General features: G+C 36.8%; 2 protein-coding genes across 2 annotated transcripts; both read right to left on the bottom strand.

The window, feature by feature from the left end:
- Window positions 1-1,224: 1,224 nt before the first annotated feature.
- Window positions 1,225-4,051, bottom strand: CBG05243 (the record flags this gene model as incomplete). The annotated part of the gene is made up of 7 exons (XM_045240381.1): window positions 1,225-1,326; window positions 1,370-1,490; window positions 1,536-1,624; window positions 1,679-1,869; window positions 1,917-2,028; window positions 2,076-2,252; window positions 3,998-4,051. 7 exons carry the CDS (start codon window positions 4,049-4,051, stop codon window positions 1,225-1,227), a joined length of 846 nt encoding a protein of 281 aa, XP_045092887.1.
- Window positions 4,052-17,708: 13,657 nt separating this feature from the next.
- CBG05239 lies at window positions 17,709-22,565 on the bottom strand (the record flags this gene model as incomplete). Its single annotated transcript, XM_045240380.1, has 14 exons — window positions 17,709-17,987; window positions 18,639-18,813; window positions 18,862-19,127; window positions 19,177-19,409; window positions 19,445-19,788; window positions 19,840-19,917; window positions 19,966-20,185; window positions 20,242-20,385; window positions 20,437-20,629; window positions 20,679-20,789; window positions 21,238-21,318; window positions 21,375-21,487; window positions 21,775-21,859; window positions 22,257-22,565. The coding sequence occupies 14 exons, from the start codon at window positions 22,563-22,565 to the stop codon at window positions 17,709-17,711; spliced, it is 2,631 nt and encodes an 876-aa protein (XP_045092886.1).
- Between the last annotated feature and the right edge of the window lie 1,075 nt (window positions 22,566-23,640).

Here is a 23,640-nt window from a genome sequence, read left to right as displayed (position 1 = left end):
TACACTTTGCATGCCTATGTCTATCCGCTTTTCGTTTTCATTCAACTGTCAAGTTTTGTCTCGAATTTTGTGAATTTTCTGTCTTTTCCCCCTCCCTCCCATCTGCAATTCTTACGTGTTCAACTATCCCACCAGAAGAAAAAATTTCTAGCCTCCTAATCCCTTGGTAATTGGTCCACACCTCAGACCCCCCCCCCCCCCCGTTCCTTCTTCTTAACCACCCTAAAAGTTGTGATTCCCGTTTATGAAATCTCCCTGATTTCTAACTTTAGACATCCTGGGTCAAATGTGTTTTCTCTTAGAATGATAGATACCAATGCATCCTTTTTCTCATCCCCGGAAAAACTATTTCATTCCTTTCCTTTTTCTGTTCCAGCCTACCCATTTTTTCTCCAACAGATTCATTTTTGATCATTCTGATTCCTATTTCTCAGAATACATACTAGTTCCTTTCATCCCAACAACTCTCCAACAACACCATTTTTCTTTTACGTGTCTCTCCCCTCATTTTTGTGTAAATTCGGTATTCATTTCGTTCTCATCACCCAAATATGAATGAAATACATTTGGTCATTTTTTGAAGTTTTATTACGTGAGACGAAGATCAGAATAAGCACGGTAGAATTACAATGTGGGCGAAAAAGGGAATTAGATCTAATGAAAAGTATACTGTGAGGGGTCGGAAAGCAGAGAGGTTCAAGATCAGAAAAAATTCTAAATCAGACATTATACATCATCAAGTTATGTCAACCTTTCAGTTATGGCATTTACAAGAAAAATGAAGGTCGTTATAAAATTATTAATTAATGCAGAGCGACGAAACAGGTACGGTCCGACCGCCGACCGGCTCCAGAACATTATTTGTTTCAATGTTTTCTAATATGTTTTTTTTCTGATAGAACACATTTTGAAATTCAAAAAATTCCAAATTTGAACTTTTTCGGATAAAAACAAGTTGTTGAATATTTCGAATTTTAGATTGTACTTTATCAAAAGAATGGAGCCTTTTTGTGAGAGCTTATTAGCATGAGGTGCATTCGAATCAATCTTTGGTAAATTATGAAACTGAAAATCTTAAGATTGGGAAATTACGCTCAGTCAAAAAGCAGATAACTAGTAAAAGAAAATTTGCTAAAAATGAATTTATGAAGCAAGAGAGCAGATTTTTTTTCTAGTGGCGGAATTTGGATTTTTTGGGCTGTTAATCTATCTCGACAGAATTATTTAGACCTTGATGAACAAGTTTTCAAAGTTGCGTGGGTGGAATGGATCTGGAATCACGGAGAAATCGTTCCAGTTGTCCAGTGCCAAGACATGCATGTCGCGCTGAAAAAAATCACTAATTTCTTCGAATTTGTTCAAAACTTACCATACGAATCAGTTTGTACAAGTGGCTAGACATCATTTTTTCGGCTGTCTTCAAATAGTTGCGGTTCTTGTTGTGCCAGACACGGTAGGTGTTCAGCATGAACTTGTGTTGCTTTGATGTTCTGAGATATTATGGTGGGGCGGTGAAAAGAGTGGGAACAACTCACTTTTCTAAATCTTTGCGTCCTTCGTTGTTAACCTTGTTGGCCAAGTTTTGATCGCTTAACTCTACTTCTGGGAGTTGAAGGTCGAGTATCTGGAAAGTCAAGGGACATTCAAGGTACAGCAAGCACAAACTTTTGGTTCTTACATGCATTATTTCGTGGACGCATTGCTTGGTGAAATCCATCCGTTTGATTTCATGCTCCAGAATGCGAATAGACGAGCGGAAGAGTCTAGCAAAGTTGAATCTTGGGTCGGTAATGATTTGGTGAACGTAGTCCCCGTTTTCTGCAGTGATCCGACCGTACGGATCAAGGTCAAAGTGATGGATGACACGGTCTGTAAGGAATTTACTAGAAAAATGGAATTTTCATCATGATTATTACTTCTGCAACTCTTGTAGATACCCATTGTACAGTTGTAGAGAAACTGCATGACTACGATCGTTCGAAAAAGGCTGCTCTTAATGAACATCATGTGATTGTCCATCTCTTTTGCCTAAAATTTGTGGACCGTCTTTCAAACGAATGCTCAAATCGCCTTACGTTATCTTGGAACATATCGCACCAGTCACCGTTTGCGCTACGGAGAACTCCGGAGAGAGTGTCTTGTTCGATGAATAACGACTCCAGCTCCTTTAAAGGAGCCTGTTTCTGGATTCCATCAATCAAGTTGTCACAGAATTCCGCGATTTCACAGCCGAAATTGCATGAAGCGCGAGCCTGGAATATTTATATCAGCGGAACGGCGTTCAAACCAAGTTTTTTCTTTGGAGTACTACCGTGAGCACTCTGTCAATCCCTTAACGTTCAATTATGAGCCAATTTATCTTGATTCCTGTGAAAGGTATCAAATTGTGAAAGGTATCAAATATTGATTTGATATTTTGAAATGTTACTTTGAAATGTATTAGGTTGGAAGGAAATTAACTGTCCATCTTTTAATCGTGAATAACACAAAAACAAGAATCATCCAAGATTGACAGTATGCACCGTCGTAGTCCACGACATGCTGGCAACATTCAGGCAACTTGTGGATACCATACCTCCAAAAGCAAGCTGGCCGCAAATTAAAGTATTTTTTTTCAGTCCAGTTTTCATCTCATTTACAGTATTCACCTATTTACTTCCAAATGACGTTGCATATTTCCAAATAACCAATAATGAAAGGGCAAAATCCCGAGTTTGAGAAGGCGTGAAGAAGATCCGTCCAGCTAAAGCGGCCCAGGTCTTACTTGACTTCCCGTGGAACATAGGACCGATGAAACCTATGTTAAACAACAGTACACAGGCTAACTAGAAAACCTAGAAATTATAGCGGCCCTCGTGATGGTCTATTCAAATGACGAGACATTTTTGGATTTTTCGTGAGTTCTGAGTCGGTACAGTTCGAGCAATCACAACTTTGTTCATTTTTGTGGTAGACGTTCAAACTTTTTTTTATTCGAAAGGTGACAAATTGATAATAATTATTGCCATTTGCAGCTATGCTCTATCTTTGAAAGGAAAATCAGGAAAGTAGAAAATATGAAAATTACAAGTCACAATTTAAAAAATGCCGATTTTTGGAATAAAGTGCTCGGGGGACCATGTCTATCAGATTTCTTAGGGCAAGTAACGTATGTGTTCGAATATAGGTCGAGCCCTTGAATTATGAGACTTATTTCGATTTTTTTTAATTTAAAAATTCCTATAAAAATTCATGTAAATTCATACATGAAATTTTTTGAAAACTATTAAAAACAAATAAAAATTGAAAAAAAAACAACAAAATAAAGTTCAGAAACCCAGAAAGAAATCATTCGAAAGCTAAAAAATTGTTCAAAAAATTTCATGTATGAGTTTGAGTACATGAGTTTCATTGAAATCCCAATGTAACATTTGGGATACTTCCCGCGTCAGTCCTACGCCGCTTTGGATACACGGCTCTCCACATTCCTTAAATTTCAGACCTGACCCTTTTATTATTGGTTATCCGGAGATATGCAAAGTCATCTGGGGGGAAAATAACTTTACACTGTCGATGAGATAAAAACTGAAGTTATGCTTTGATTCGTGGCCAACTGGCTTTTGGAGGGATGGTATCCACAAGTTACCTGAATGTTGTCAGCATGCCGTGAACCACGACGGAGCATACTGCCAATCTTGGATTAATCGTTTTTGTCTTATCCACGAATTAAAAAAAATGCAAAGTTACTTTCCTTCCAACCTAATATAATGTCCACAACTTGCTCAAATGTTTGCTGACTAACTAGTTTTTGTTTTGATGAAATTAGATCACATTGTGACAGATACATTTTCACATCAGAAATCCAAGTGGACTTTATTGTTTTCGAAAAGCAAGAGATGATAGTAATGATTCATGAGTTTTTTTGTACAAACTGACTATAAAACCTCAAAATGAATCACCTTACAAACAAGAGCTCAACAAATTGATTTTATTTTATATCTTATCAAATCAAACTCACGCAATAACACTTTTGAAGTTCCCGATCGTACCGATCTTGAAGATTTACCGGCATCCTCAAATCGAGAACTCCTAACCAAAAAGAACCAAAACACCCAATAGAGCACCAAAATCCAAAATTTACACTGAACCAAAACCGTGGGCTGAAAGAAAAAGGTCCGTCAAGATTGACGAGGAAATGTGAAGCTATAGGAAAAATGGAAAATTGCGTAGAAGGCATGAAATTTATAGGACAGAGAAACAAAAACAGAAGAAATGGGCGGGATTTTGCAAATCAGAAAATGTCGAGAAGAATACAATATCCGGAAAGGAAGAACGTGGGCAGTGTCCAATTAAATGAAGCAGGAAAAAACGACATGCATCCTATGACTGACATTTGTTCAATGTGCTCGGGGCTCAATCGTCATGAAACTGTTATTGAGGGTGTAGTATGGAAATGTCTTTGTAGTTTGAAAACAAGAAAATACATAATTTTCGTTGTGGTTGAATTTTATTAAAATCTAAGGAACATGATTGAATGGGAACGTATTGAGGGATCAGTTTGAGTCTTGCAAAAACAGAGAATAAACTTTTCAGATGCATTTCGAAGACATTTCCATTTTTCGGGAAAATCTTTTTTCGAAGCTAGTCTATACGTGCCCTTTGACCTTAATTATCACTATTCCTAAAAGAAATATCAAAAATTTGTCACTAAATAAAATGTTAGTGATATTATGATAACTGAAGTATCAGTGAAACTGTGATTGATATCTTTTGAAAGGACCGAGATAATTGAGCTTAAAGCTCAAGAATAATGTAGGCTTCTATCGAGAACAGGTAAATTATTGTAGAATTTTCGAAACAATATTGAATTGGTAATGAGAAGCATGTCTCAATTTTCACATTGTTACTATTACTGAAATCCAGGAACTTTTTGAATTATCGTTTTTTATGAAGTTATGAAGTTTACGGGAAACTGAACATTACATAATCAGCTTTAGGTATAAAAATCTTCAAAAGGGACTTCCGCCAAATATTTTAGTGCATCATAACTTGTATAAAATAATGAAGCTTTCAAAATAAAACGCATTAAAATAATATTTGATCGGATGTTCCCCTTCAAGATTTTAGGTGGGTTAATCTGCTCAATTTTTGTCTGAGCAATGTCAAGAACTACATTGCCCTCGAACAAGAAGCAGTCTTCAAAAAGTTTAAAATTTTGCACTCTTCAAACAAAAAGGGAACATTACGAAAAAAGTGTTCTGCGCTCTTTTCGACACTTCCTCACATTCTTTTTCTGCTCGCGAGCACTGAAAGAAGACCTTTAGTGTGCATTGGGAGGTCGTGGAGAGTTTTAAAGGGTATCAAAAAGAGAAAAAGGGGAGAATTAGTAGATAAGGATTCCTAAACTTTTGAAAAAAGGAAGATTCTGATGACGTTGTTTTTATTGTGCACCATCTATTTTGGGCTCAGAACAAAAAAATGGCATATGGAAGTTGCATAACGGTTTCAGATGTTCATTATTCATTGTCAAAGTGCGTCACGAGCGTTCTTTTTTGTGTGCTTCTCATTTTTATTCTGATAAGTTTTTTTTTTTTGTGTTCTAGTTTCTACAACACAAAAGAAAAAAAAACAAATGAAAAAATGGAAGTTGGCTAAACCCACCTTATTAGTTTTGTTAAAAGGGGCTCCATTTTGAAACGAAGGACATCGCTTCTTAAAACAGGGGAGAAGTGTGGATGGCGAATAAATAATGAGTTTTCAGAGAGATTCAGCACTAGTGGGAAAAGGAAAGAAAGAAGCACCAAAAAGCAGTGCACGTGAGGAATCCGATTGGACTTTTTTTTCCAAGTAATGTTTATGTGCTGATGCTGTCCGGATGTCCGGAATTATTCTAATAAACTTGCTAAGGGAGGATCTTGCACATTTTCTAAAAAATGTTGGAAATTTGATCACTCCTCATTCCAAAAAGTTTTGTTTTGCAACATAGTTCACCAATTTATAGTTTCTGCAACTAAAGGTCACTAGAAGTATGTTTTCATTAGAAATACCTACTCAGCATTATCGGAAAAGGATTTTATGCTAAAATAGGTATAGTTCGTAACGATGTTTGTGTGTTGAAATGTCTTGATTTGACACCTACTTGTGTTTCTTTGAATGAAAACAAAAAGCGTAATATCTTTTAAGAACTTAAACTCAAAAACAAACTATATGTATTATACTCTTTAGAGATATCTTCACATAATTCTGTGAAAATTTAATTGAAAATTGTTATTGTATAGCAACCATAAATGCAAGAACACCTCAAACGCGCCCTTTGAGCTCAAATATCTCGGTTCCTTCGAAAGATATCAAAAACTTGTTTACTGATGAAATGTTGGTGACATTATGAAGAACTTCTTATTAGTTGACAAATTTTCGATATCTCTGATAGGAACTGAGACAATTGAGCTCAAAGTTTACGTATAGATTGGGCTATTCAAGCTTATACGGTATTTTTACCTGAAAATGAATTACGTCATTCAAAAAATAAAATCAGAATCAGCTCATTCGAAAGTATCAAAACACCGCAAAAAAAATATTTTTTTTAATCCAATAGAACTACACTTCAGCTTTATTCCCAACACAGAAATTAATTTAAAAAAACGAAGAAGCTTAAGAGAATCAATACTAATGTAAGAAGCAGCACGAGATATTCGGAAAAGGAGATTTTTCTGACAATAAAATTGTAGTAAGCCGTCGGAGCCGCTGCTGACTAGAATCAGAAGCGACAACCCCACTAGAAAATCGGTTCGGAAATTCTTCTGACTTTAATTTGTGCCTGAACAGAGCAAAGAGCATGTCTAGAGTCGTTTTTTTTACAAATGACAAGTTTTGATGTTTATGAAAATCCAGAAAAATTTAGCGAAATTGAGACAGTTTTTATATTGAAATGTAGTCTATAAACAATGATGTAAGCTAGAGAGAATTCAGAACTGAAAACATTACAAACCTAGCTTGAAGGAAGTTTTGATAAAAACAAGTTTCGAAACTGGCGGAAGTAGGCATAACACATAATTTAGGGTTTCCAGTTCTTGTTTTTCTGAAAGTTCACTATTGCATGAATGTTTTATAAAGTTTTCGAGATGATTTCATATTTTTTCCTATGAAGAATCCGGAAGCACATTAGATTTTTATGTACTCTGATCATCATGAATAAGATTAATCTTTTTCAACTTGACTGGATACTTCTTGGGAATGAAATAAACTGAATGTCAAGAACTACAAAAATGCCTACCTAGTTCGTGAGTTCGTTTACTGCGCTTTTAAGTTTTAAATTACCTTAAGCATTGAGAGAATGACTCTCTATCTTTCACCTTTGAGCCAATTTATCTCAGTTTTTGTAAGAGATATCAAAAAGTTGTCAACAGATAAAATTTTGCTGCCATTATTTTAAACACTTTGTAAGTTGAGCACTTTTTGATATATTTCAAAGAAAATGAGATATGTGAGGTCAAAGTAGACGGTTTGGATGTTAGAGTGTTCACAGTGTATTTTGTTTGATTATCTGAAACTTTCCATTTTGGCTCTTAACAGTCCATGCATGATAGTTTTTCTCTAGCTTTTCGTGATTTGTTTCTCCTAACATTCATAGAAACTGTTAATTGTAAAATCTGATTTTGCATACCGTATTTACTCTAATAGAAACTCACCCAAACCATCAACTTTTAGGTTTAATTATCTTGTTTCTTGTGAGAAATGTAACAAATTTTTTTAATCAATAAATTATTTATCATAACATCACTAATATTTTATCAGTTGACTAATTTTTTATATCGTTTGTAGAAACCGAGATAAATGAGTTCAACGCGTGTAGACTCCGCTTCTGTCGTAGCAAATACGGTATGATTTCCTTTTTGCAAAACTTGTGGAATACTGTAAATTCCCAAGTTTCCTTATTCATCAAAATTTTATCAAACCCCTTGCTTCATAAATTTTGCTTTCCCACTTTCAAGCTAATATCTAATATCTGGTTATCACCAAATTTTTGTTTTTTCAATGCCCACATTCTTGTTATTCCCAACTTGAGGTGTACCATCCTCCAATTCCAGTTTTCTTTTTCTGAAAAATGCCGCCTAGCGGTGTCTGACAAACCAAATACCACTGCAAAAACAATAACAGTTATTACACCCACACGTCTAGAAGCTGATTGTTTACAGTCTCGGTTCCCGGTACCCTACCGCCAAGTTGTGTTTTCCCCCTCCGTGTTGTTTTCGCCCCCTGACTCTCAGCCGGTACGTTTTTGTTAATTTGGAATGAATTTCCCGCTTTTTTTCAACTCGTTAGTTCCCCTCCAACTCCATTTTTTCCACGTTATTTTTCTATTCAACGTGTGTGTGTGTGTGTGTCTTGTGTGCCAATAGTAAACATGTTTTCGAGAATGTGCCATCGCCATCTCCATTGGTCACCATTAATACCACCACCACCATCATCATCACGTGTTTATACGTGAGCATAGGAGTAGAAATTAGTATGGGTAGCTTAAAGGATGAGAATGTGACGGAGGAAAGGAATTAAAGACAAGAGAGATGAGAGCTTTATACAAGACTTCAATCCGAAGAGTATTATCTACAGATTTGAAAAAGAATTTTGGGAAATGGGGAGATTAGGCATTCTCGAAAAATATAACTATCAAAAGAAGACAGTCTTAAAAGATCTGAAAAGAATTTGAAAAGGAGAATTGAAAGATTTCAGGAATATTGAGAGGGCAAATCTGAAACACATGGCATGAAAAGTAATCAGACATAAAATTCGTGAGAAGAAACTAAAAAAGTTGTTTCTCGAGTTGTAGACATCCTTTTCTGGAAGAAGCAACCAAAGAAATTCCAAATTTTGAGATGACGTGTCAATCTAAAATAGCGTATTTCCACTAATCGGAGCTGACCCAAGCCGTCAAGCTCAATTATCTCAATTTCTGTAAAAGGTATCAAAAACTTATTGACTAATAAAATATAGGGGATATTATGATAAACAGTTGATCAGTTGACAAATTTTTGATAACTTTCACAAAAATGGAGATGAATCAGCTCAGAAGTTGACGCTTTAGGTAAGCATCCATCAGAGAAAGTGTGGTAATTGAGACTCAATGTAGGATCAAACCTGAAAAAAAAAATTTTTTTTGAATTTTCTCGGATCGGGCTTCGGTTTCCACTAGTTCGCTTTTTTGTCTTTTCAGAAAGTCTTCAGAGACATTAAAAAGATTGAAAACGTCGACCACATCAAAAATACAAAGAACGGAGTGCTTCCAATCCAAATTTTTTCTTGGAGAATGCTCGAAAAATTTCTGAAATTTCAGGTTTTTTCAAATATTAAAAAAAATGGCTCGGGCTGGGCCCTGGTCTTTTAAGTAAGTTTTCTGTTCAATTTGCTGATTCCCATAGATGTTTTAACTGCTGAAACCTGATTGACCTGTGTAATCTGGGTTTTTAATTTACATTTATTTAATTTTCCAAAGTTTCACGATTCCCGGAAAATACCGAAAATGCCTGAAAACATTATAATGATTCATAAATGTTGAAGAAACATATTTTTCTTAACACCATCTCTTCCCAAAATTCTGATTTGTCTTCTTGTTGAACTATTAGACAGAGAAGAAGATTGAATAGAAAACAAACGAACATGGACGTTCTTTGTCTATTCCGTCGTTCTCATCATTCCCGAACCAATGATAAGAAACGAACCGATTAGTTTTACTTTCTTTCGTCTGTCTCATTTCATTTTCTCTCATCACATCAAAACGAATTCCATTCCCCCAGCAAGCCCTATTATGTCTTCAATCTCAAACAACCATATATGTTCTGGCAAGCTTTTACCTTGATGAAACGCAACGAACGGAACATCTGCTCTTTCGATCCTTCGACCACAGACACATTCTCGTAATGAGCGGCGGACCCGCGGAGCACAAAACGAGGGCAACCTATAGACGTAATCCGGTCATTTGAAGACATATTTAATTGCTGGATTGCGTGGCGGGGGCGGTCTTAAGCAGGTGGTACCAGTTCGTGCCAGGTCATTACGGAACGCTTTCGGAAGGGGAGTTCCAACCAGAAGAAGATTAGCAGTATAATTGCGATGGATATATTAATGGAAAGGTACATTCTGGATGGAACGTTGGTAGGAAACAACAGATGAGACAGATTGGAGAAATGGCATGGTGCTGTAAAATTGATAAAAACGTTTAATTAGAACAATCGGAAATGAATGAACGCCTGTTGCTTGGAATACTGTTGAGTTCATATTAAGTAACATCATTCAATATTCAATCAGGATTTTATAAAAAAAAATAGAAGAACAAACATTCATTATTTGGAAATTTTCAAGAAATGTGAACACCATTTCAAGCTCGTTCATTCACTGAATAAAAAAAAATTTTTTAAATTAAAACCAAGTAACTACAGCAAATAATCTAATGAGAGACCAACCTATACGTTAACTTCGAATCCAATTATCTCGATTCCCGTGAGAGACATCAAACACTTGTCAACTGATAAAATGTTCAAGACTTTATGATATAAATTTTGTCAGTTGACTACTCTTTGATATCTTTCACAGAAAATAAGATATATTGGCTCAAGTATGATGGTTTGGGTGACGTTCCATTAGAGTGATTACGGTGACTAAGTTTGTTTCGTGTGTGATTCTATTTGATTTAATGTTCTTCCTACAAAAATGTTTTTTAAATTTTTTGAAACCGGATATTGACACCGGAAAATCTGAAACTTTTAAAAGTTGGCTTCATCCTCAGCGGTTCTGAGAAAGGACTGCTAAAAAGTGCATTCAATACGGAAATCATGAGTCATCTCATAGTTCATGTGAACCGGAGTCAGCCCGGAAATCGTTGAATCTCATAAGCATGAAAATCACGAGCATAAAAAACAGTTGATAATGCTGCACTTTGAGATCAAGCGGAAAATGTTACTGTAACCAGTGAAATATCCTTTTAAGCCAAATATTACCTATTTTTTTAATAGAAACCTACCCTATCCGTGCACTTTGAGCTCCCTTACCTTTGTTCTTTCAAAAGAAATCAAAAAATCTTCAACTGATGAAATATTTATCATAAGATCAACAATATTTTATCAGTTGACAAATTTTGAATATCTTTCGTAGGAACCGAGATAATCAGGCTCAAAGGGCCTGTACAGCGTCGATTTCTATGAAAGAAAATACGACTATTGTAATCAACCCGCTAAAAATTTCCAAATATCAGGAATTATGTCTTGTCTTGTTTCAAAAAGCTCCATAAGTTCAATCAAATTTGTCCTGTTTGCTTTTGCTATGTTTCCTGCTTTAAGGCGAGGTCTCAAACTAGTTCCAGATGATACTGAGATATCAACTCTTTGATTTCATCCGAAACTACGGTTTCTTCCAATTTTGCATTCTACGTTCGCCCTGAAATGAACTGTTGGTCTCGTCTTTCTGAATTTTATCTACAATTATTGTTGGATTCCTCCATCTTCTCTTGGGCTATCTTTCCTAGACCAAATAAGGTATCTCTGTTCCGATGGCTTATCAACGTGTCTACACTCAAATCCTATCATGATATCTGTCTTTCATCTCTTCCTAGACTTGCCACTTCATATAAGTAATCGTCTCCTCATTTATTCTCTCCCCGATTCCTCTGAACGCTTCCGTTTCTGCGCCAAGTCCTGCCAAGTCCGTCTACTTCTTTCTCTTATCCATTCCCTCTCATTATTACTCTCAATTCTAGGGGGCGTGTGCTTTTTGAACGTGTGGATGGCGGAACGGAATGGGACCTCGCCCCGCAACCAAAGTCCCGCCTCCTTCCAAAACGTACAATAAGAAGACGGGAGGGCCGCTTTCACGTGATGTACAGACCAAATGCCCCGAGGCGCGACCGAGAGTGTATTGAAATGGGCGGAGAGTTGCGAGACGGCGAAGCGTCCGACCGGGGGTGTGTGTCTCTCTACCACCCTCTCGATTCGGGTCGCGTGGCTGCTCATTCAGTCTGACAAACGCACCAGCGAGCGGTTGTCCTCTCCCCTCTCTCCGCTCCGTTCGTCCATCTCCCCAACTTTTTCTAAAGCGCTAGGTGATCCTTGACTAGGATATAAAAAGAACGTGTGTACATGAATCCAGTGAATACTTGTACCCGTATTTTTATATCCGAGCCAAGGATTGCCGTTGATCGTTTTCCCCTTATCACCCTCCCCCACCCTACTATTCATCAAGAAGGCAAAGCGTGAGCCGATCCTTGACTGGAACTTGGATATCGTTCGTATACAGCAAAATAGTCCTGTACCCGTACTTCCAACTTCCAAATCAAGGATCGTCGTGGAAACGCGCCTTTCTGATCTCTCCTCATTCTTCCCTTTCCTGCCCTATATTATTCTTCAGGACGTCTAAGCCGATCCTTGGCTGGGATATGAGCAAACGTGTACACGATACTTATTCCCTGTACCCGTATTCTCATATCTGAGCCAAGGATCGTCGCAAAAGGCGGTGCTTCCTGATTTATTTATTCCTACCGTATTCTAATTATTCCTCAGAAAGTCATGAGCACGAGCTGATCTTTGACTCGAACCTGGACATCGTTTTGTACACGAAGTCAAGCTGCTGTACCCGTGATTCCATGTATCGAGTCAACGATCGCCTTTAAAAATGTGCTTCTTTCTGATCTAGTCCGCGCCAAAATTGAATCGTCACAAAGGGGGACTCGGCGGAAAATATGGTGGTATACTACACAGTGAATAGATATACCCGTATATTTTTCTGCCGAGCCCCTCCACGACATCAATAAGGCCGACACGGTACGTTGGAACGGAACATCAGTTTCTGTTCTCAGGGGATCCAGTTCCGGTTGTGCCTCATCTCAATACCCAGATGGCACCCGTATTGCTTCCTCTGAGAATCGACTGCGTACCGCATTCAGTCCCAAGTGAACAACTTGGCAGCTTGCCAAAAAGTTTTTGACACAAAAGAAATAGCATAGCGGAACGGGGAGAGGACAGGAACATTTTGAGGGACGATGGGGCATATGACGGGAAGGAGACTCAATGGTGCAAATGTTTACATCTAACTGTTATCATCGGTGGGCACATGGGACCAAAGAATGGGAAGGCTAGGAAATGCACCACAAAAGAGCAACATTGGACACTTTTTTCTAAAAGGGCAAAGGGAAAGAAACAAAGTTGAGAGGAGAGGATAGTTGGGAGAACAAACAGAACAGTCGGCGACGGTTAGGCGGGAGAAGGACAATCGAGTTGAAAAAGCACACGATTAAAAGTGTTGCCAGTTTGTCGGGAGAGACTTTTTACCGGGTTTGGGGAAAAGAGAGAGAGAGAGAGAGAGAGAGAGAGAGAGAGAGAGAGAGAGAACGAGTTGAACCAAAACAGTTTGTCTTGGTCAATGAATCAAAGAATGGAGGGTAGCGGGTTGAAAAATTGAAGGGTCTGGAGTGAACAAACTGTACATTTACAGTTTTTAGAAACCAGTCGACCAGTTCAGATGACTAACTAGTAGAACAAATTTTATGCCAACAGTTCTACAGTACCGGCCAATAAAATATACAGGAACTTGTTTTTCAGTTGATTTTTGTCCCATTTTAACCATTTTCAGTTGGCTGGAGCTCGGCTGTTAAGTTTCGGATTCCTTCGAAAACTTTGGAGGGTGTAAAACAGATCTGAATTGAAAACTTAGCATTCGCAGCATTTGAAACAAGCAAGTTTTTCAGCTATTTTCCAAACTCTGGAAGACACCTTGTTTGTACAGAAAACAAAAAAAGCAGGTGTCTTTTAGTAATCAGTAAACAGCTGAAAAACAAGTATTTTTCTGAAAATTCTGTGAATACAACATCTTTAGACTAAGTCTGTTTTACATACTTCAAAGTTTTCAAAGTAATCCAACACTTGGAAATCCAAACTCCAGACTCCTGTAAATGGTTAAAATCAACTTAAATTTCCGTTTTTGTATTTTTTATTACTGTGTACTATGAAATTGTTTTCATTAATTTGAAAGTATGTTAATTTCAGATCTAGTAAATTTTTTCAATGATCACATAACCTGAAAACCAATCCTAATTCAATCCTCGGTTGACAAATCATATTAATATTTTCAATTCCAACATAATCATCTGCTATACGTTTCTTTTGTCCTGCCAAATCAAATAAAACTCATAAGTTATGAGTCAAAACCAGTATTCAATATTTTCGGTTCAGGTGATTCGTGGAAAATTAGTCTTGCTAATTACGTTTTGAGGGGACCAACTAATCTAGAAGTCTAATGAATTCCAAATTGTTCCTGTGCAAGTGAGTGACTCATTTCCATATACATATACTCGGATTCACTCCTCATCAGTTGAACCCAGTGCATTTCTCGCATGCATTTTCAATTCCGAATTGGTCCTAGTATGCAGAAGGGGGCCCTCCTTTCCCGCCTTCTTCACCCACTTTCGTTTGTCCTCTTTTTGAATCCAAACGGCTTCACATACGCCACAGGGACACACACCCCGGTTCCAAGATTCGTAAGAAACACGAGTTGTATAGCAGGGGAATGGAGCAGATGGGGACGAGGAAGAAGAAGAAGAAGAAATAGAAGTGGAGGGCGAGGGATGTGGTGGAAGAAGAACACCATCTGCAAGATGAGCCCGGGGACTAGTACTACGAAGAAAATGAGGGAAAAGCCGCTAATTGAAGAAGAGCCGTCACAATGATTTAAGGAGACAGACGGAAACAGCGCATGGAGAGAGGATCAAAGAGAGAATCACTGGAGCGCTGAGCATACAATGGGAAGAGAAGTTCAAAAAGAAAGAGAACGATTAGTGATCAAAGCTCGAGTGATATTGAAGGAGATAAATTGAGATCCGTAGATAATCGAAACAAACTACTGGTGATTTCGAAAAGGCAGGGAATCCTGTTGTCTGAGACTACAGTATACCTGACGTATTCCTGTAGCTCATTTTGGTGTATTCCGTCTAACTTTCATACATGGAACTGCAGATAACTTACAGTACCAGTCAATAAGATAGAAACTAGATCCTTTATACGAAGACACAGATCAGCTTCAATAGGGAAATCATCAGTTTTGTTCCGATAAAGTTCCAAGAAATTATGCTACTACAGTAATGGTCAATCAGACTTGAAAAAAACGTATTTTTCATTTGATTTTGAGCATTTCTAGGAGTCTGAAGCTCGGCTGACAAGTTTCCGATCATATTGAAAACTTCAGATAATGTAAAACAGACCTAGATTGAAAGCTTCGAATTCGCAGAATGGTTTGAAATTTCTCAGTTTTTCAGCTATTTGCCGATTTCTAAAAGACACCTGGATTGCACAATTATGATTGTGCAAATTTGTCAATCTAGGTTCTGAAAATGCCAAAAATCCACTGGCAAGCGTGTTTTTGTATATTTCATCGTACTTTAAATATTCAAATAGCCAATTTTCATAAAAAAAAGTTTTCTCCAATTTCTTTTTTGTCTGACGTCTGTTCAAATGTTGCATTCGACCTTTTCATCTTTCTATTTTGGTCCAGTTCAATTTTCTTTTTCGCAACTTCTCCGACTTCTTTACGTCAGACACCGAGGAACGATGAAAACAAGATGATCAAGACAGGAGATAGTGAAAAGAAGAAAGATACAAATCAGTTGCCCCGGTACACCACCGGTCACATACACGAAACCCTACATATACTGTAAATTATCGGTCACTTACATCTTCTTTTTCTTTTTTCCTCCTCTTCTTCTTTTACTTTTTCTCAAAACTCGTGTCAGGTGATTCACCGACATTGAAATGACCTCAAAATTGTTGTTGTTGTTGTTCGGGAGAGAAAAGAGGACAAGAGAAATGGTTTCAAGGCAATCAAAAAGGCTTATGAGCAATGAACCGTGTTATTGCAAATAGAGAAAGTAGTTCGGAGAAAGACACGAGTTACAGTACTGGTCTTGAAGAGGTACAAAAACGTATTTTTCAATTGATTTTCGGTAATGTTCAGGCATCTGGAGCTTGGCTTTCAAGTCTCAGATCACTTTAAATACTTTGGAGGGCGTGAAACATACATAGATTGAAAACTTTGCATTGAAAGAATTTTTTTTAATTCCTAGTTTTTCAGTTATTTGCAGATTTCTGAAAGTCACTTTTTCGGCCCGTTTTTGTACTGAAAACATGAAAAAACAGGTGTTTTTCAGAAATGGGCAAACAACAGAAAAATTGAGATTTTTCAAAAAAGATCTTTGAACGGAAAGTGTTCCACCTAGGTATGTTTTAAACTTCGAAAATCAATTGAAAAAAAATCCTGAAAGAAAACTGTAGGTACCTAATTCTAAAACCATATGTTTTGTGTAATTCTCAATAATTTTGTTCACTTAACACAAAAAAATTTTTGTATGCTCAAGATAAGAATGCAGACGCCGACACTCTTTTCATTTTACAACATATTGCAACATACTGATACCAGGGAGCAATTTGAACAATATAATTAATGAATTCGTTGTTGGCTTGGATTCAAAGTGTACCCATTAACAGTTAGAACAATGTGTCCGAGGTGTATGATTCCCATGGGATTTGGTGAAAAATCTGACAAATCTACAACATCCTGTCTTGGAGCGCCCTGCAATTAGATTCATGGACGCATCTGTTTTCAATTCTGCTCCTTCGCTCTTCTCATTCACTTGGAATTTAGAGGACTCATTACGAGAGTGGGTCTTAGCGAGAAGAGAGAGGAGAATCCTCTTTTGTCTCAAGATTAGTATTAGTGGGTAGGAAAGAGAAGACACTTACAAAGCAACTATGGATGATGAGAAGATATGGCTCGGTGCTGAATATTTCAATTTCGCTGCCGTCTAGAGTGAAGTGCTCTCCGTATTCCACTCGGGTCTCGTCGAGGAAATCATCAGTGTCAAACCAGTCAAGGAGGAATACTAAAAGTATTGAGAATACAATGACTACCATATTTCGGCTAATAGAAGCCCATAAAAATCGTCAACTTTGATTATATTGATTCCTGTGAAAGATATCGAAATTTTGTTAGCCGGGAAAATATTGGTGATATTATCACAAACATTTTGTCGATTGACAGATTCTTGATATCGCTTACATAAATTGAGATGATTGAGCTCATAGTTGACGGTTAGGGTTGGCTTCAACTAGAGGAAGTAATAATTAAAGTACCAGCCAATGAGTCATACGAAAACGTATACTTCTGTTAATTTTCGGCTATTTCGACCATTTTCGGGGAGTCTGACAAACTCACCATCAGAAAAATCTTCTTCCATCAACATGACTAATGGTGGCGGTGCTTTTCTAGCAAATGGGCAATGAACTGATCCTCTTACACTTGTTGTTTCAGCCGCTCCATAGACAACCAGCGCTAGAAAAACCAAGTAGAACATTTCTGAATGCATGTTTGTGAATAAATTTCAGAATTTCCGGCGTTTTGTTCAACTCGTCGTATGTTTCATATACACTGCCTCCCAGGTGAATCATCTGATTCAATCCAACACAAAAAAATTGTATAATGCACACTATTTCATTAGAAAAAAAAGTAATATATTTATATGGACCATGATGAGTCAACGAGAAAGAATGCAAGCGAGCTTATCGTGAACAGTACCTCATTCAACACATGTAACATAAAAAAAAAGAATGAGGGACTGACAACAGTTTTGGTTTGTGTACGAGTAGGAAAAGTAGGAAGAGATCGAGAGAAGAACTGCATATGAGGGATTTTTGTGGAAATTATGAACGATGAGAGCTGCTGGTGCCCGACTGACGACTGATTTTGTTTTTGATAGATTTTGAAGTTATTTCACAGAAGATTTGCTTGATTTCCTGAGACTGTTGCTCACCAAATCTTTCAGTGAGCACCTGATCTAGCTTGGCACATGGGCTCTGTGAGTGGGTCTCAGATCCACTATCGTAGTCTCCATCTTCATCTAATTCTTGAGAATTTCCTTGGCTGGACATGGTGCAGTTTCCTGAAATAGAGTAAAAATATTTGAAGATGAGAACTTGAAACTCTGCAGGACAGCCAAATTTAGTATCTGTCAATAAGGTATACAAAAACGTGTTCTTCGGTCATTTTCAGGAGTCTAGAGCTCGATTGTCAATTGTCCGAGAATTTTAAAAAGTTGTGAAGGTGTAATACAGACCTAGATTGAAACATTTCCCTTCGCAGAAATTCTTCACGAATTAAAGTTTTTCAGCTATTTGCCGATTTCTGAAAGTCTCCTGTTTTTTACGTTTTCTGTACAAAAAAGGGCCAAAATAGTTTGTGTTTCAGAAGTCGGCTAATAGCTGGAAAACTGAGAATTTTCAAAAAATTCTGTGAAATTTTCAAAAAATTCTGTGAAAAAGTTATAAATCTAGGTTGGTTTTTAACCCGTTAAAATTTTCAAAGTGGTCGGACACTCGACAGCCAATCTCCAAACTAGAAACGGGCAAAATCCACTGAAAAAAAAATGTTTTTGGATATCAAAAACCGGCTATTTTAATTATTTTCTGAAGTTTTGCAGCCAAGAAAATTCAAATTTGATAGAGAAAAAGTTCGAAAACTCAACACCAAAATCGTTTTGGAAATACTTCATTCTCGAATGTTGTATCAAAATTCGAGCATAAAATCAATGAAGCGAAATTGTTTCTCAATTATTTCTTCTTCCACTACTATACCTTTGAATCCTGCATGGTCAGTGATGTATACTTTGGACCACCTTCTGATTGAACACTCAAATATCCATAACTCTCATCATCCAAATTTAGCATCACCGTAATTTCCCCTCGTATTTCATTAAACTCTGGACGATGATCTGGATCCTCAGCAAAACATTTTTGCATAACGGAGAAACTGTAAGCTACCAAATTTTATCAAAACCAGTTATTTTGTATTTCTTACATCTCATTCGGACACTTTATTGGTTGCGACAATCGTCCTCCTGCTAACAAATGTTCAAGCATGTCAACCTGTTGAACAGTAGGATATGGAACATCGCCCATTGAGAAAATCTCAAATAGTAACACTCCAAACGACCAAACATCACTTTTGGAGGAGAATTCGTACAGTTTCAATGCTTCAACAGACATCCATTTAATGGGAAGACGCCCTCCTTTCGCGGTGTATAATGCTGAATCCATATACCGGCATAGACCAAAGTCACTGATCTGTGAGATTGAAAAAAGTAGACGAGGAAAGCAGGAAATTGATACATACCTTTGCTGTAAGACTTTTTGTTAGCAAAATGTTTCGAGCTGCCAAATCTCGGTGAATGAAATTTTTAGATGTCAAGTAAGCCATTCCATCAGCAACTTGCCAAGCAATAGAGACGAGGTCTTTTATACGAAGACACATATCAGCTTCAATTGGGCAATCATCGGTTTTGTTCTGGAAGTCGTAATTCGGCCAGGCTACTATTGAAAAAAAAAATATACCATGAGCACATAATCCTTATGTCTCCTCAAAAATTTCAGTAAATCGCCACGGGAACAATACTCCACCACTATCAACGGCTCATATGGGTTTGACACACATCCAAGCATACTGATAACATGCGGATGATGTCCCAGCCTCTTCATAAAATCAATTTCATGAAAGAAATCCAAATGATTCTGTTCATCGGCATGAGCAGGAAGTTTCTTGACAGCTGCTTCGAAGTGACCGCCATTATTCTCTGATTCAACTATCATATTCAAACTATTGTTGACAACTAAAAGTGGAATTTTTCCTTTCACAATTCCTTTGAAAACATTGGCAAATGCTCCGTTTCCGAGAAGATGGTCTTCTTGAACCAATAGATTTTTAGTGTCGATCTCCCAGATGTCTTTTCTGTAAACAATTTTTTTCAATAAATATTTCATTGGACTACTGTATGCTTACTTGTTGGCATTTGCAAGGGCTTGAATATCCATATAATTATTAGCCGAAGCAAAATGTGACCATCCAGGTGGCTTGTTTCTGAATATAAGTTGTTATTGATTTTAGAGATCTTCGGAATTCACTCACAGTTCTTTGCAACTTCCCATCTCCATATCTTTCATTATCCCTTTTCGTTTTCCCAACCATTTCTTCCGCAACTCCATTGTTCCAGCATTATGCTCATTCGAGAAAACATTCATCCGCATCATTGCCATTTTCAGTTTGGCGCATTTCAAACAGCATACAAAAAATGCGATGCAACAAATAGTCAAACTCACGCACGGAATTCCAATAATGAGCAAAAGTTCTGTAACATCTAAAATGAGCAAACAATACTTGCTGACTAATCTACAGTCTACTTACGCCAATCAAAATCGCTCTTTTCTTTTTCAGCAAGACAAATTTGAAACTCTTTGGTGTCATCTTTTTCAAGGTTCATGTCGACAATTTCACACCACCATTTTGGATTTAAGTATTTACATCCAGCGAGCACGTTTTCCACTAAACCTGAAAAAAGTATCTTTCGGTAATGGCGTCTAGTGCTGGAGTAATACTCACTTTGAGAATCCTTCAAATTCTGATTCAAAAAAAAGAACTTTACAATGTATTGTGCATCAATCAGTTTGTTCAAAACTTTGGGGAAATCTTGCATGAAAAATCCATCTTCACACAAGTCGATATATGATAGGTCTGTGAAAATGTTCAAAATCCCAGCATCAGTAATTATTGGGTTTCTAGTGACACAGTTCGACTGAAACAGCACAAAAATAATTAATCTGATAATTAAATCTGAAACAAACCACATCGCTCAAAAGAATGAACATTTGTTGACCAGGCTCATTGATATAAGCGCTTGACACCAGAGCCTTGCTGCTGTTATACGTGGCTCTTTTCAGAGCGCTTGAGGTAAACTGAAAATCTTTTCAATCATGAGATATTCCTACAGTACCAGTCAATAAGAAATATGAAAACGTATTTTCCAGTTTTTTTTTTCAGAAATTGGAAGTTGGCTGTCAAGTGTCGGTTCACTGTGAAAACTTTGAAGAGTGTAACACAGACTTAGACTTAAAACTCTGCACTTATAGAATTTTTTGAAAGCTCCTCATTTTTCAACTACTTGCCGATTTCTGAAAGACACCTGCTTTTATTCCCATTTCTAGTACAAAATCGGGTCAAAAAAGAATGCGACACAGAAATTGATAACCACGAGTCTAGGTATGTTTGGAACCATACAAAATTTTCAGAGTGATTCGATAATTGACAGCCGAGCTCCAGACTCTTGAAAATGGTCAGAATCAACTGAAAAACACGTTTTTGTATATTTCATTGACTGGTACTGTGTCAGTGTCCCTCTCTTACTGGTAACAAAGGACTGCAGCTATTGTCTTGTCCTGGATAAACGTATTGAACCGAACTTTTTAAGTCGCAAGAATTAGTTGTCTGAAAATATTTTTCAATTTCCATAATCTCAAAATTTTTTTTTTCCATTTACTCACCGAGCTAACAAATTGTTTTATGCTGTCGCAATTCTCATCTACTTTTTGAGGATCTTTTAGAAGAACAATATTTGTCATCCTCCATGTTACACAAGATTTCGACGAAACTCCAGCTGAAACATAAGGAAATATAAGGTAATTGTAGAATCTAACATCAGAAAGAGCCAAAAAAATTCGTACGACCTAAGCAGTGCACACCTGATCGGATTATCAGCCGATTTTCGCGCCGAAAACCTATTTCACCACTGATTTTTCCTCTTTTCTTTTTCTTCAATATTCAGATAATGATACAAAATACAAGTTCAGTGTGTGTGCATGCAAAAAGTTCACTGGAAATGATGTCATGATGACATTGCAACTTGTAATCAAAGTTGATGATAATAAAGGGAAAAAACAATACCTAGACAGGCGTCAGATATGTCTCCAGTGTACTGTTTCAGATTTTTGGGGGTCGCGTCGGGATTCAGAGTGCACCCTTTTCCAATCTGAAAATAATCAAAATGAGAGGATTTTTAAAAAATCAAAAAATTCCAGTTTTTCTTCAAGGAAGAAAATCCTCAAAATGATTTTCGTTCAAATTACGGTAATTATCGTTGTAAGACCTTTGTTCACGGTCATTAGAAGCTTCTAGATGTCAATTCAGTCAAACTACATTCTCGTCGACAAATTAATCAAAGTCATAAGATGCTTGAAAAGATGAGTATTGATGACAAATAAGAGTAAATTTGAATCTATTAGACATATTAGCTACATGTGACGTTTGTTCAGCTCTGGAAGTTCAATATGTTTGATTTCAAAAATTACTTACAGTTTTTAAGGTTGTACGAGCCTTCTGAAAAAAAAAACAGATTGAGTGATCCGAAAATTGATTTTAAAACTTACTGGAGAAGTAGTAGGGTTAATTGTGAACATATTTGGTTGCGTTGGGGATCCAGTAATTTGATACTGAAATAATTTCCATGAAAACATTTTTAAAAGGCTACTTACTTGTCCATGACTCCCGGCGACCAAAAAAGTGACAATCAGAATAATTGAAAATCCGCCCAGGATTTTCATCACTCGTTTTCTGTCGGCAAAAAGTGAGGTCGACGGAGACTGTTCACGTGTCGGGTTATCGAAACGGTACTTGATGAAGTGGGAGTAAGGCGGATTAGGCGAATCGATAAGAAGAGTTTCCTTGGGTTGGTGCATGACGAGTGTTTAACGAAGAGCGAAAAGAGGGGTGAAACCTTCAATTCTATCAGTTTTTCTCTCTCGGGTTTTATAAAAGTGTGATTAGAATGTGACCTTAAATAAAAGTAAGAAAAGCGTGAAATTGTGTTGAATTAGGAATGAAAAATATAGTTTTTATGGAGGACTTGAATAAAAAACAGCTCGCAGACTTCCAATTGAAAACAAAGAAAACTGTGAAGTGCCGTTTGAATTATATGAAAAAATGGAATTGAAACCGAATAGCTATATTTTGTTTATTTTGAAACCTTATAATCTGTAAGTTAAATACCGTAAACCTTGTAGTGAAAGGGCCATCTAACTTTTGGCTTTGTGCCATTTTTATTGGCTCCTGTCAATGATATGAAAAAGTTGTCAACTGATAGATTGTTCATCATAATATAGCCAGCCTTTTTGTAGTTAGCAGCTTTTTGACATACCTCACAGAAATTGAAACAATTGAGTCCAAATTACAGGTGACGTCCAATTATTGGTTTTTAGAACCTTGAAACACTTTAAATCTCATAAAATAGAAATCAATGTTCTCTGACTTCAGCTATATCATTTTTCAAAACAAAACTGTTTAACAAAAAATAAGAATACATTTTTTCGGTTTCTATGGAAATGAATTTTTGAAAATAATATTCACAAAAACCACGATAAACTTGGCTGGTTTTGAAGTGTGGGGACACTGCTATATAAGTTTCCACGGAAACCGTACCAAATTAGATAATATTAATTGAAAATGATAGTATTTAAGGCGGTTCTGTGACAGTATTTTTTGGACAGCTCATTTTAAAATCATTAGATCCAAAGATGATTATTTGAAGAGTTTGACAATTGATTACTTCTCAGTAAAATGTAATTACCACTATAAAATTGAATTCACAATAACTGCTGAAAACACTTCCTTATTATGACCATTAATAATAATTAAAATTTTGTCAGTTGACCACTTATAGATCTCTTTCACAGGAATTGAGAAAATTGGATACTAATTGACGGTTTAAGGATATTCTATCAGAGTGTTTACGGTAATCACATTGAAGTCCGCAAC

The sequence above is a fragment of the Caenorhabditis briggsae genome, assembly GCF_000004555.2.
Source record: "Caenorhabditis briggsae complete genome, chrX, whole genome shotgun sequence".
Taxonomy (NCBI): Eukaryota; Metazoa; Nematoda; class Chromadorea; order Rhabditida; family Rhabditidae; genus Caenorhabditis; species Caenorhabditis briggsae.
The sequence above is the reverse complement of the archived record's forward strand: the minus strand, read 5'-3'. Positions and strand labels throughout refer to the sequence as shown.